The sequence below is a fragment of the Lepidochelys kempii genome, chromosome 10 (genome assembly GCF_965140285.1).
Source record: "Lepidochelys kempii isolate rLepKem1 chromosome 10, rLepKem1.hap1, whole genome shotgun sequence".
NCBI lineage: Eukaryota > Metazoa > Chordata > Testudines > Cheloniidae > Lepidochelys > Lepidochelys kempii.
Window position 1 is genome coordinate 39,057,289 of NC_136389.1, and position 15,053 is coordinate 39,072,341.

At 46.5% G+C, this 15,053-nt stretch overlaps 1 protein-coding gene across 1 annotated transcript in view; it reads left to right on the top strand.

Annotated features, from left to right (window-relative positions):
* The window catches only part of CCDC78 (coiled-coil domain containing 78), a 127,188-nt gene extending 112,419 nt beyond the window's left edge, over positions 1-14,769 (top strand). Inside the window, exon 14 of the mRNA XM_073363049.2 lies at positions 14,320-14,769. Within this exon, the coding sequence (XP_073219150.1) occupies positions 14,320-14,386 (67 nt within the window). The 3' untranslated portion in view covers positions 14,387-14,769. The remainder of the gene's footprint in view (positions 1-14,319) is intronic.
* Positions 14,770-15,053: the final 284 nt, after the last annotated feature.

Genomic DNA, 15,053 nt, shown 5'->3' on the forward strand with positions numbered 1-15,053 from the left:
AGGACCAATCAGGCACCAGAGACCGCCAATCACTGGGCCATCATTGCCTGTCTCAAACGGAAGGTCGCCCTACTCAGGACGATCCTCCCAGCAACTGGCTCGTAGTAGCTCCCAGTTCGACATCCCGGTACCGGTCGAGTAGCATGAGGCATGGATCACTGGGTATTTGATGCAGATCCGCCGAATGCCGTCAGTCCCCAAGAGCCTGACCAAGACAGTCTCACTCAGGGTATGTCTACACTACGAAATTAGGTCGAATTTATAGAAGTCGATTTTTAGAAAGCAATTTTATACAGTCAATTGTGTATCCCCCCACTAAGTGCATTAAGTCGGCAGAGTGCGTCCACAGTACTGAGGCTAGCATCAACTTTCGGAGCGTTGTACTGTGAGTAGCTATCCCACAGATCCCGCAGTCTCTGCCACCCATTGGAATTCTGGGTAAAGCTCTCAATGCCTGATGGGGCAAAAACATTGTCGAGGGTGGTTTTGGGTACATGTCCTCAGTTGCTCCTCCCTCCATGAAAGCAATGGCAGACAATCGTTTCATGCCTTTTTTCCGTGCCGACGCCATACTGCTTTCAGCAGTCGGTGCAGTAGGCCTGCTAACCATCATCATCGAACCACCACTTCTGCTGCCACTCTGCTCTCCTGCTCTTGTCTCGATAGTGAATTTCTCCATGTTGTCTCTCATGGGCTCCCGCTTCTGCTGCAACTCTGCCCTCCTGCTCTCATGAATCCACCTCACAGGTCGTCAGCCACCGCTTCTGCTGCCACTCTGCTCTCCTGGTGGTCTCGCAGGGCCGCTTCCGCTGCAACTCTGCTCGGCTGCTCTTGTCTCGCCATAACACAGTAAGCATGCAGCCCGCTCAGCTGTTGTGTCCTGGCAGCAGACGGTGTAGTAGGTCTGCAAATCATCATCATTGAATGACTGCTTCCTCCGCCACTCTGCTCTGCTGCAGACGCCATACCATGGCAAGCATGGAGCCTGCTCAGATCACCGCGGCAGTTATGAGCATTGTAAACACCTCATGCATTATCATACAGTATATGCAGCACCAGAACCTGCCAAAGTGAAACCGGGCAAGTAGGCAACATCAGCATGGTGACGAGAGTGATGAAGACATGGACACAGACTTCTCTCAGAGCATGGGCCCTGGCAATGTGGGCATCATGGTGGCAATGGGGCAGGCTCATGCCATGGAACACTGATTCTGGGCCCGGGAAACAAGCACAGACTGGTGGGAACGCATAGTGTTGCAGGTCTGGGATGATTCCCAGTGGCTGCGAAACTTTCACATGCATAAGGGCGCTTTCATGGAATTTTGTGACTTGCTTTCCCCTGCCCTGAAGCGCAAGAATACCAAGATAAGAGCAGCCCTCACAGTTCACAAGCGAGTGGCGATAGCCCTCTAGAAGCTTGCAACACCAGAAAGCTACTGGTCAGTCAGGAATCAATTTGGAGTGGGCAAATCTACTGTGGGGGCTGCTGTGATCCAAGTAGCCAACGCAATCACCGAGCTCCTGCTATCAAGGGTAGTGACTCTGGGAAATGTGCAGGTCATAGTGGATGGCTTTGCTGTAATGGGATTCCCTAACTGTGGTGGTGCGATAGATGGAATGCATATCTCTATCTTGGGACCAGACCACCAGGGCAGCCAGTACATAAACCGCAAGGGGTACTTTTCAATGGTGCTGCAAGCACTGGTGGATCACAAGGGACGTTTCACCAACATCAACGTGGGATGGCCGGGAAAGGTACATGACGCTCGCATCTTCAGGAACTCTGGTCTGTTTCAAAAGCTGCAGGAAGGGACTTTATTCCCAGACCGGAAAATAACCGTTGGGGATGTTGAAATGCCTATAGTTATCCTTGGGGACCCAGTCTACCCCTTAATGCCATGGCTCATGAAGCCGTACACAGGCAGCCTGGACAGTAGTCAGGATCTGTTCAACTATAGGCTGAGCAAGTGCAGAATGGTGGTAGAATGGGCATTTGGATGTTTAAAAGCATGCTGGTGCAGTTTACTGACTCGGTTAGACCTCAGCGAAACCAGTATTCCCATTGTTATTATTGCTTGCTGTGTGCTCCACAATCTCTGTGAGAGTAAGGGGGAGACGTTTATTGGGGGGGACGTTGAGGCAAATCGCCTGGCCGCTGATTACATGCAGCCAGACACCAGGGCAGTTAGAAGAGCACAGCAGTGTGCACTGTGCATCAGAGAAGCTTTTAAAACCAGTTGGAGCCCTATCCCCCCAAAATATTCCCCCAAGTCCCTTTACCCCCTTTCCTGGGGAGGCTTGAGAATCATATACTAACCAATTGGTTACAATGTGAGCACAGACCAAACCCCTTGGTTTTTAGGACTCTTAAAATCAATCAGGTTCTTAAAAGAAGAATTTTATTTATAAAAAAATAAGAGAATCACACCTGCAAAATCAGGATGGCCCACCTTGGTTATTGTGCACATTTATGCATCCAATGAAGTGAGCTGTAGCTCATGAAAGCTTATGCTCAAATAAATTGCTTAGTCTCTAAGGTGCCACAAGTACTCCTTTTCTTTTTCAGGATGGAACGTAACTCTACAGGGTAAATAAAAAGATTTAAAGCACAGAGGATTCCCCTCTGACTCTGCTTCCCAGTTACAAAACAGGAATGAAATTACCTCTTAGCATAGGGAAAATTCACAAGCTAAAACAAAAATAATCTAACACATTTCCTTGCCCTTACTTACAATTTTTATAATCTTAGATGGATCATTTCAGGTATGCTTTCAGGAGATGTTTTACCTGCCTGCTCTCTCTCTCCGTCCATAGAGGAAACAAACAAAGAAAGCACAAACAAAACCTCCCTCTCCCCCAGATTTGAATGTATCTTTTTTCCTTATTGGTCCTTTTGGTCAGGTGCCAACCAGGTTATTTGAGCTTCTTAACCCCTTATGGGTAAAGATTCACTACAGCTGCTCAGGAGGGATTTTATGATACCCTTAGCTGTATGTTTATGATAGGGCCAAATGGTCGTTTTAAGGGTGAGCCCGAGGGCAACCTACCAGACTATTCCCTGGATCTATCATAGAATCACAGAATATCAGGGTTGGAAGGGACCTCAGGAGGTCATCTAGTCCAAACCCTGCTCAAAGCAGGACCAATCCCCAACTAAATCATCCCACCCAGAGCTTTCTCAAACCTAACCTTAAAAACTTCTCAGGAAGGAGATTCCACCACCGCCCTAGGTAACGCATTCCAGTGCTTCACCATCCTCCTAGTGAAAAAGTTTTTCCTAATATCCAACCTAAACCTCCTCCACTGCAACTTGAGACCAGTACTCCTTGTTCTGTCATCTGCTACCACTGAGAACAGTCTCGATCATCCTCTTTGGAACCCCCTTTCAGGTAGTTGAAAGCAGCTATCTAATCCCCCCCTCATTCTTCTTTTCCACAGACTAAACAATCCCAGTTCCCTCAGCCTCTCCTCATAAGTCATGTGTTCCAGTCCCCTAATCATTTTTGTTGCCCTTCGCTGGACTCTCTCCAATTTTTCCACATCCTTCTTGTAGTGTGAGGCCCAAAACTGGACACAGTACTCCAGATGAGACCTCACCAATGTCGAATAGAGGGGAACGATCACTTCCCTCGATCTGCTGGCAATGCCCCTACTTTTACAGCCCAAAATGCTATTGACATTCTTGGCAACAAGGGCACACTGTTGACTCATATCCAGCTTCTCATCCACTGTAACTCCTAGATCCTTTTCTGCAGAAATGCTGCCTAGCCATTCGGTCCCTAGTCTGTAGAGGTGCATGGGATTCTTCCATCCTAAGTGCAGGACTCTGCACTTGTCGTTGTTGAACCTCATCAGATTTCTTTTGGCCCAATCCTCTATTCTGTTTAGGTCCCTCTGTATCCTATCCCTACCCTCCAGCGTATCTACCTCTCCTCCCAGTTTAGTCCTTCCCTGTGTTCTCAAACCACCTTTCCCTCTTCCTCCCTGCCTGGATGGCTATAACCGTGGACCAATGGGTCCTCAGCACAGTGGAACAGGGTTATACCCTCCAATTCCTTTCTACCTCCACTTCCCACCCACCTTCCCCATCCCTCTTCAGAGACCCCTCTCATGAGAGTCTCCTCGCACAGGAGGTAAAGGGGTTACTATAGCTGGGTACAGTGGAAGAAGTTCCTTGCAAGTACAGGAACAAGGGGTTCTATTCCCGGTACTTTTTAATCCCAAAGGCCAAGGATGGTTTACAGCCCACCCTGGACCTGTGAGACCTCAACAAGTACCTAAAGAATTTAAAGTTCTGCATTGTTTCCCTGGCTTCTATTATCCCCTCCCTGGATCCAGGAGACTGGTATGCCACCCTCAACTTGAAGGATGCGTACTTACACATAGTGATCTACCAGTTTGCAGTCTTCCCATTCGGCCTGGCAACAGCACCAAGAGTGTTTACCAAGTGCATGTCGGTGGTAGTGGCTTACCTCAGGCGTCGGAGTATTCAGATCTACCCGTACCAAGATGACTGACTCGTCAAGGGCGGCTCCAGGTCTCAAGTCCAAAGGGATGTCACGGTGCTTCAGGCCATGTGCCGCTCTCTGGGTCTACTGGTAAATGACAAAAAGTCAACATTAATGCTGGTGCAGAGGATAGAGTTCATCAGCGCGGTCCTTGATTCAACCTGCCGCTGGAAAGGTTCCACACGTTGATGAACCTCATTGCGGAAGTCCCCTCTGACTACAGCCAAGGCCTCTCTGTGCCTCCTGGGTCACATGGCAGCATGCATTTATGTGGTCCGCCATGCCAACCTATGGATGTGGCCCCTGCAACAATGGCTGGGGATGGTCTATTCCCAGTCCAGAGACGCCCTGGAAAAGATGGCTACCATTCCCCAGGCAATACTTACCTCTCTGCAATGGTGGACAATCCTGGAGGGGGTTCCGTTCGACAACCCCCCTCACTCCATCGAGTTGGTGTTGGATGCCTTGGACCTTGGCTGAGGTGCGCGTCTTGGTGACCTCCAGACGCAGGGGATGTGGTCCCCAGAGGAGGCGAAGTTTCACATAACCGTCAAAGAGCTCCAAGCAGTCTGACTGGTGTTCGGAGTCTTCCTACCCCACCTGTCAAGCAAGGTGGTATGAGAGCTGATGGACAACACAGCCTTGATGTTCTACATCAACAGGCAAGGGGTAGCGCGCTCGTTGACTCTCTGTTCAGAGGCACTCCGTCTATGGGACTTCTGCAATAGCCATGAAATCCACCTGGAAGCTTGTCACCTTCCCAGTGTCAGGAATACGCGGGCAGACCATCTCAGCAGCGACTTCTTCTCTCACCACGAGTGGTCTCTCCATCCAGAGGTAGCCTGCATGATCTTCCAAAGGTGGGGAACTCCCCAAGTGGACCTTTTCACTACCAGACAGAACAGGAAATGCCACTGGTTTTGCTCTCGGCAAGCCCTCAACCAGACTGACTTACCTGGCCAAGTGGAAGAGATTTTCCTACTGGGCATCTGAGCGTGGCATCTCTCCCTCGCGTTCTTCCATACAGGCTGTCATGGACTACCTGCTCCATTTGAGGAAACGGGCTGGTACACTTTTCCATTAGAATGCATCTAGCAGCCATCTCCACTTTTCACCCGATGATCCAAGGACAGACGGTGTTTTCCCATGACATGGTGGTCAAATTCTTGAGAGGGCTCTCGAGACTGTTCCCACAGGTACGGACTCCTGTCCCGCAGTGGGATCTTAACTTGGTCCTCTCTAGGCTCATCAACCTGCCCTTTGAGCCGCTGGATTCCTGCTCCCTTTCCCACCTGTCATGGAAGGTCACATTCCTGGTGGTGGTGATGTCGGCAGCTCGGGTCTCTGAAATTAAAGCTTTGACCTCAGAAGACCTCCCCACATGGTCTTTTCCAAAGATAAGGTTCAGTTGCTGCCCCTCCCAGCCTTCCTACTAAAGATGGTCTCCACCTTCCATATGAACCAGGACATCTTCCTCCCAATGTTCTTTCCCAAACCACACAAGACCAGTGAGCAGAGGCGTCTTTACGCCCTGGACGTCTGAAGGGCTTTGGCTTTCTACTTAGAACGTACCAAGCCTTCCAAAAATCAACTCAACTCTTCATCGCTACTGCGGATAGGACGAATAGCCACCCGGTGTCCTCGCAGAGGATTTCCAATTGGATTACCTCGTGCATAAGGACCTGTTACGATCAGGCAGGGGTTTTGCCGCCGCCGATTGTCAGAGCACACTCGACGAGAGCGCAGGCATCTTCGGTGGACTTCCTGGTGCACATCCCTATCCAGGACATCTATAGAGCTGCAATGTGGTCCTCTGTTCACTTTTACCGCTCATTATACCGTCACTCAGCAGGGAAGAGATGACGCTGGGTTTGGCAGAGCTGTGTTGCAATCTACATGTCCGTGAACTCCTACTCACCTCCAGGGGTACTGCTCTCGAGTCACCTAATATAGTATGGACATGAGCAAGCACTCGAAGAAGAAAATAGTTACGTTTTCTGTAACTGGTGTTCTTCGAGATGTGTTGCTCATGTCCATTCCATAACTCGCCCTCTTTCCCCACTGTCAGAGTTTCCAGCAAAAAGAAACTGAGGGTGGGGAGAGATACTGCTGAGGGAAAACTTCCGGCACCAGTGCATGTGGAGAGCACACACACCTAATATGGAATGGACATGAGCAACATGTCTCAAAGAACACCAGTTACGGAAAAGGTAACTGTCTTTTTAGGGCTCCCACCCTCCTGCTCCACAAGCACAGGCCCCTGCACCACCGATCCTGGGACACACAGTCAAGCTGTTCTGCTGCTAAGACATGCCGATAGTAGCAGGAGTGATATTACATTACATTAACACCTAGAGGCTCCAACTGAGACTGAGTGTTAAGTACTGTATGTACACATAGTGAAAGGTAGTCCATGCTGCAAAAACTTCAGTAGACAAAGGACTGGACAGGAACCAGAGTGGGGGAAGTGACTTGCCAGTAGCAGAGCTGGGAATAGAAGGCAGGTCTTCTGAATTCTATCCTAGTGCTCTAGCTACCGGACCAGACTGGCTCTCAGTAATGTCATATCATTTGTACTGTGCTCAAGCCACTGTAGTTTGATTGCTTTCCCCTTCCCAAGGGATGGTGTATAGACTTCATTATGCTCAAGGTCCTAGTGGAATACCCAGCAGGTTAGCACATCACCCTAAAATACAATAATACTTTGCACTTTACTACACCATTCATCTGATGTTTTTGAAGGCATTTTATAATTATTAGCTAAATCTCACTATGACCCCCGCCACCCATGTGGTAGAGAGATATCACCCCATTTTACAAGAGGGGAAACTGAGAACATAAGAACATAAGAATGGCCATACTGGGTCAGACCAAAGGTCCATCCAGTCCAGTATCCTGTCTGCCGACAGTGGCCAATGCCAGGTGCCCCAGAGGGAGTGAACCTAACAGGTAATGATCAAGTGATCTCTCTCCTGCCATCCATCTCCACTCTCTGACAAACAGAGGCTAGGGACACCATTCCTTACCCATCCTGGCTAGTAGCCATTAATGGACTTAACCTCCATGAATGTATCCAGTTCTCTTTTAAACCCTGTTATAGTCCTAGCCTTCACAACCTCCTCAGGCAAGGAGTTCCACAGGCTGACCGTGCGTTGTGTGAAGAATAACTTCCTTTTATTTGCTTTAAAACTGCTGCCCATTAATTTCATTTGGTGGCCCCTAGTTCTTATATTATGGGAACAACTAAATAACTTTTCCTTATTCACTTTCTCCACACCACTCATGATTTTATATACTTCTATCATATCCCCCTTTACTCTCCTCTTTTTCAAGCTGAAAAGTCCTAGCCTCTTTAATCTCTCCTCATATGGCACCCGTTCCAAACCCCTAATCATTTTAGTTGCCCTTCTCTGAACCTTTTCTAATGCCACTATATCTTTTTGAAATGAGACCACATCTGTACACAGTATTCAAGATGTGGGCGTACCATGGATTTATATAAGGGCAATAAGATATTCTCCGTCATATTCTCTATCTCTTTTTTAATGATTCCTAACATCCTGTTTGCTTTTTTGACTGCCACTGCACACTGCGTGGAGGTCTTCAGAGAACTATCCACGATGACTCCAAGATCTCTTTCCTGATTAGTTGTAGCTAAATTAGCCCCCATCATATTGCATATATAGCTGGGGTTATTTTTTCCAGTGTGCATTACTTTACATATAAAGAAAAGGAGTACTTGTGGCACCTTAGAGACTAACCAATTTATTTGAGCATGAGCTTTCATGAGCTACAGCTCACTTCATCAGATGTTTACCGTGGAAACTGCAGCAGACTTTATATACACACAGAAATCATGAAACAATACCTCCTCCCACCCCACTGTCCTGCTGGTAATAGCTTATCTAAAGTGATCAACAGGTGGGCCATTTCCAGCACAAATCCAGGTTTTCTCACCCTCCACCCCCCCACACAAATTCACTCTCCTGCTGGTGCTAGCCCATCCAAAGTGACAACTCTTTACATAATCAAGTCGGGCTATTTCCTGCATAGATCAAGGTTTTCTCACATCCCCCCCACCCCCATACACACACAAACTCACTCTCCTGCTGGTAATAGCTCATCTAAACTGACCATTCTCCAGGTTTAAATCCAAGTTAAACCAGAACATCTGGGGGGGGGGGGGGGTAGGAAAAAACAAGAGGAAACAGGCTACCTTGCATAATGACTTAGCCACTCCCAGTCTCTATTTAAGCCTAAATTAATAGTATCCAATTTGCAAATGAATTCCAATTCAGCAGTTTCTCGCTGGAGTCTGGCTTTGAAGTTTTTTTGTTTTAAGATAGCGACCTTCATGTCTGTGATTGCGTGACCAGAGAGATTGAAGTGTTCTCCGACTGGTTTATGAATGTTATAATTCTTGACATCTGATTTGTGTCCATTTATTCTTTTACGTAGAGACTGTCCAGTTTGACCAATGTACATGGCAGAGGGGCATTGCTGGCACATGATGGCATAGATCACATTGGTGGATGTGCAGGTGAACGAGCCTCTGATAGTGTGGCTGATGTTATTAGGCCCTGTGATGGTGTCCCCTGAATAGATATGTGGGCACAATTGGCAACGGGCTTTGTTGCAAGGATAAGTTCCTGGGTTAGTGGTTCTAACGAATACAGACTAACACGGCTGTTCCTCTGAAACCTACTTTACATTTATCCACATTAAATTTAATTTGCCATTTTGTTGCCCAGTCACTTACTTTTCTGAGATGTTTTTGAAGTTCTTCACAGTCTGCTTTGGTCTTAACTATCTTGAGCAGTTTAGTATCGTCTGCAAACTTTGCCACCTCACTGTTTACCCCTTTCTCCAGATCATTTATGAATAAGTTGAACAGGATTGGTCCTAGGACTGACCCTTGGGGAACACCACTAGTTACCCCTCTCCATTCTGAACCTTTACCATTTATTCCTACCCTTTGTTCCCTGTCTTTTAACCAGTTCTCAATCCATGAAAGGATCTTCCCTCTTATCCCATGATAACTTAATTTACGTAAGAGCCTATGGTGAGGGACCTTGTCAAAGGCTTTCTGGAAATCTAAGTACACTATGTCCACTGGATCCCCCTTGTCCACATGTTTGTTGACCCCTTCAAAGAACTCTAATAGATTGGTAAGACAGGATTTCCCTTTACAGAAACCAAGTTGGCTTTTGCCCAACACTTTATGTTCTTCTATGTGTCTGACAATTTTATTCTTTACTACTGTTTCAACTAATTTGCCTGGTACTGCCGTTAGACTTGCCCAAAGTCATGCAGGTCGCCTGTGGTTTAGCTGGAAAATGACACCAAGCATTTCTGACTTCCAGTCTCAGTCTCTAACTGCTAGAGAACACTCTCTCCCTAGAGTCAGTAAGTAGGCTGTGGTTTAATTCCAGGTGGGCAGGGTGGACGAAGGAGCCATGTGTGTGAGAGCATACAGAGCCTCCTGAGTTTTAGTAGACGAAGGTCCCTGACACAATTCTGGGTCTATTGTAAAAGACAGACATCAATTCCTTGGGCTGAAGGGATGGGTGAGCAGAATGAGGTAATTGAAGGGAATGGCTCCTAATAAAGGACAGAAATGCATTTTCACTTTTGCCAGCAACTGTTGCTATGGTTACCAATGTGCTTTAAAAAAAGGAAGAAAAGTTAATCAGGAACTAAAAGCTTCTAGACACTTCAACAAACTCTCAGGCTGTCCACAGAGAACCTGATAGGTGGAGACCTCTCAGCATGATACTCTCTCTGGTTTCTCTTGGAACCATTCTGGCTCCTTCTGGATCCTGACTCAGTTGTTTTAAAGGTATTTAAACAGGGAAGTTTGGAGGTGACCTTCTAGTGTCTGGACTCCTCCATGGGCATGTATATATCATGAGATTTGATTCTGTGTCTGTTTACCTCGCTGCTTGTCTTCCTGGAATCCTGGTTCTTGTAAGAGAACAATGGGAGGCCTGATGCGAGAAGATGGATTCCTTTGTCAGGGTCTGGCTGCCTAGTCCGAATGTGGATGCAAAGAGAAAGTCGTTTCCATTGGCTGAATGGAAGCCTGTTATCTTACTCAGGTTTCAAAGTTTGGTTAGATTCCACGTTGGCCTTAAGTTTATATGTAGTTGTTTGATGCAACTGAATGAGTTTGGAGGTGAAAGTCTCTTCTCACCGTAGGAGAGGGTGGTTACTCTGGGCCAGGGCTAGGGTCTGTTTGGCAGAGCAAGGTGGAAGAGCCCGGGGCTGAATGAAGATGCACAGTGTACCCAGAAATCATAGAGGGCCATCAGCTTTTGGGCACAGAATCCTGCTTACTAGACAAGTCCTTACTTCCTTACTGGAAGATATTTTTGTTTAAATAGCAAAGTCTGCCAGGCTTGTGTGTCTGGAGTGGCGATGGGCCAGAACCATCAGAAAACCCCAAACTTTGATGGAGTTTGGCTTTGAGATCTATGCCACAGCTATAGGCTGTACTAAAAGTGGTTTTCAAACACTGCTCCTCTCTCTCAGACCAAACTTTTAAGACTGCTAGCCATCCTGTGTAGATTGATCTGAATGGGGCTAGTCACCCGGTTCAGAAAACCCTTTTCTTATCTTGTTTATACAAAAGTAGCCCCTTCCCTACTCTGTTGTTGTTTCTCTTTTTCTTTTTCTTTCCTAACAGCTTGCAGTGGCTGACGCATTGTTTTTCATCCTGCTGAGGAAATATTAACTGGCCTGTATTTTTTCAATGTGCTTTTTTTCTCTTTAAATAGGTGTGTTGACATTCTGTACCAAGACGGCACAGTTCAGAAGGTTCTCTAGGCGTAATAATTCAGCTTGTTCAGTCCAAGCTGAACCCTGATACAGCAGCTGTAGGGAGCTCACCACTATTCTGGTTTCAGCTTTTTCGTACTGTGTGCGTCAAGGGAATGATGTAACAGCTCTGGCTGTAGGGAGTTTTCAGCTATACACAGGTCCACTCTCTGCCAGCAGGAGGTGCTGTAGGGAATGCTGTATACATTCTGGCAGCATGGGAGTCATAGTAATTCCAGTTCCAGCAATAGGGAATGGTACAGGCATTCTGATTATGCTGGGGGGAGGGGGACTGTAGGGGATGAGGGAGCTCACATTTCAGGCCTCTCATCTATCTCTAGATTTTATGTACTCGTATGGCTGACAAAATTGTAGAGCTGAGCACCTCCTAATTTTTACTTTATTTCTCCTCACAACACCCCTATGAGGCTGGGCAGTGCTATTATCCCCATTTTGCAGATGGGGAAATTGAGGCACAGAGCGATACAGTTAGGCCTGTAAATAACTCTAAGGCTCTATGCCTAATTTATTGGTCCAAGGTTACAGAGAGTCTGTGGTAGAGGATGGAATTGAACCAAGATCCCCCAAGTCTGAGGTTAGCATTCTAACCACTAGACCCTCCTCTCCCCGTTACAGAAAGAACGATCCAGGAATTCTGACTACAGATTAGCTGATGGCTACACTGGTCCCAGTGAGACTCACTGGAAGGAATGGTGTAGGACCCCAAGCTGTAGGGAGCTCCCCTAATGTCTCTTAAGTTCCTGTAGGACTGTATACATTTGGAGACTATATTTCTCTGCCTATGGTATAATTATTTTCTGATTTTGTTCCAAGTTTGCAGCCTTCCTGGGCCTCACTCTGTTTTCTCTCCTTTCCTCTGGAGCTCTTGTAAGGAAGCGTTTCTGTAACACTGCAGCTTTGGCCTTTTCCCAAATGCCTTTGGAATGAGAGAGATGGGGGAAGTGGGGATGGGAGACTGACTCTGACAAAGAGCAAATGGCACCAAAAACAACATGAAAAATCTCCATTGGTGAAAAAGCAGAATAACATTCTTTTCTGCCAAAGAAAAACAGTCTGATTTGGCCAAATAACTGTATTTAAAGAAAAACAATATATTCTTCTCCTGGGCAGAAACCCCACCGGATGTTCTGAACATTAAGTACAATAATTTAAACAAGAGGAATGTATTAGATAGAGTTAGGGGTCAAAGAAACATTTATAAAAGGTTTAAATAAGAGGCTACATGGATAGTACATTTCCCTTTATTTGTGCCTCTCATTTATTGTCTTTCCATTTTCACTTTCAGCCTCCTCCCTTTCTTTCCTACTCTTTCCAAACAAATTTTTCACCTTTTTCCCTCTCTTTCTGGCCCTGATCCTGCAAACATGGACACCTGGTTAATGTTACTACTGTGAGTAGCCCCATTGATCTGGTGGTAGTGTTAAGTACATTTATGTGTCTAAAGCATAGAGGCCTCTGTCCCTATGTCTCTCTATCATTTTGAGTTTGATTCCAGTACCATGACATCAGTTTTTGGGCCCAACCCTACATTTTTTTATCATTTGAGGAGTCCTGTTGAAGCCAACAGGGAGTGAGAATGGCTTAAGTAAAGATTTGCAGGATCCAGCCTTCATAATAAAAACACACATTCTTTTGATGCACCAAGCAGAGCATATTTTATCATAATACAACAGCCTTAATTCTGAACCAAAATAAATATCATTCTTTCCTCTGTAATCTCATAATATGCACACAAATTCTGAAACCTGTGTGTGTGTAATAAACATATTTATCTCAAATGCAAGACCACATATATAATCTATCATAGATTGATAACCTTACTCACTTTCCTTTTAAACTACATATACAACATCATTCTTAAGATCAGTAATAGCAAGGGCTTTACCACAATATTCTTTTGCAGGTTGATAAATATAAACTGATATTTCCTATTTAATTGTAACCCTTAAAGAAAAATTAATACAAACACCTAAATCAAAGTAACAAAAATACTCTGAAGAACAAATCAATATAAAACAGCACCCCTGGGGTCAGAATTTAGGTGATTGTGTTGTCATGAGAGATTTCTTTATACTTACTTCATAAGAAGAATATGCTTGCTCATTATATAGTCAGTATAAGAATAATACTAGCCTTAATAATTTTTAAGTGCGTGGATTCAGTAAATTATGGGATAGATAAGGACACTGTTGTCACTTAGCAAAATTAACTGGCTTTGAACAGACCAGGCAAAAATACAGGTAATTTCCCCATCAGATGCTTTTAGCATCCTCTTTGTCCTGGACCAGTCTGCACCTGGGTAAGGCATCCTTAAAAGAGATTGTATAAAATGTTTCCCATAGGATTACCGGCTCTTTAATCACCACTTGCCTTCTTTCTGCATGTATCTGTGGCCAGTAGGGTCTCCCACTTCCATATTGTGAGCATCTTTATTATGGGGACTTTGGCTCAGCACTGTTGGTTTATGTCACAAGAATCCTCTAATGGAATTCCTTGTGTCTCACTGCACCAACCCATTGTTCTCTGTCATCTGCTTTGTCCTTTAGACCAGCTGTGAGTGCTCCAGCTGGCAGTCTGTTCTGCTTCAAGACAAAAGGCCAGTTGTGGCTTAAGTGTGCTAGTAACAAGCCACTGTGTGTGTATGTGTGTGTGTGTGTGTGTGCGCGTGCGCGCCTGCCTCATGAATTGGATAAGTCATTAGGCTTGTGTGATTTAACTCTCATGGAGGCACAATGTTGCTGTTTTTTATACATTGCCACATGCATTTTCAGATTGTGGAGCAGTCTATTTGGTTCAATGTCCAGCCAGCCTTTAGATGTCATAGGGGTTTTCTGACCAGGAAGTGACAAAGTGGGGGGTTCTCTTGTTTTTTTCTTGTTTTTTTCAATGGTTTGCATGCAGAGGAGGTGGGACACAGTTTCCCTGGGTGTTACTGGTTTAACGAGATGATGGGAGAGGGAGTTTGTTGTTACAGAGGACCAATGACGGAACTTGGGACCCCAGCCAATCGCCTGGAGAATGGATACCCCAACAACTGGTGACCGGGAGGCCAAGCTCGGGAGTCACAGCCGGTTCTTGCCAGTGGGAGGACAATAAGCTGCTGAGAGAGGACCCTGGTGACCTGACCAGCAGATTCCAGCCAGAGGGGTGCAAAGGACACCTGAGAGGAGAGGAGACCCAGGAGACCCTGTTTACCTGGATAGAAGACAATGGGCAGAGGCGGGACTTGGGGGAAGTGATATCAGATGCCCAGCTGGAAAGCACCGGGGGCGGGGAGACTCGGGACTGGAGAGAGAGAGCAGGCAGAGCCCACCTGGATGCAGGAGAGACTTAGATGTACTGTGCTGAGGGAGCCAGGCCTGAGAACCCTGAGATTTTCCTGTGCTGTGTTCAGATGCTCAATAAACCCACCTATTTTATGCTGGCTGAGAGTCGCTCGGGTCTAGAGAACAGGGTTGCATTATTTCCTTTGGGAGTGGAGGCTCCAGGGGTCCAGAGCAAGTGGACTTTCTGAGGGGGCCCACAGCGAGAGACAGGCATGCTAAGGCTCAGAGAGGTGCAGTTCCAGGAGACGGAGGGGCTTAACCCCCGAAAGAGAGTGGACCCCCCAAGAAGGGCTGTCACACTGAAGAGGGTTGCCCCCAGGGACTGTATGGGCCAAGAGTGGGCTCAAGCTGTGAGTCCGTGACAGAGGGTCCCAGCAGGGGC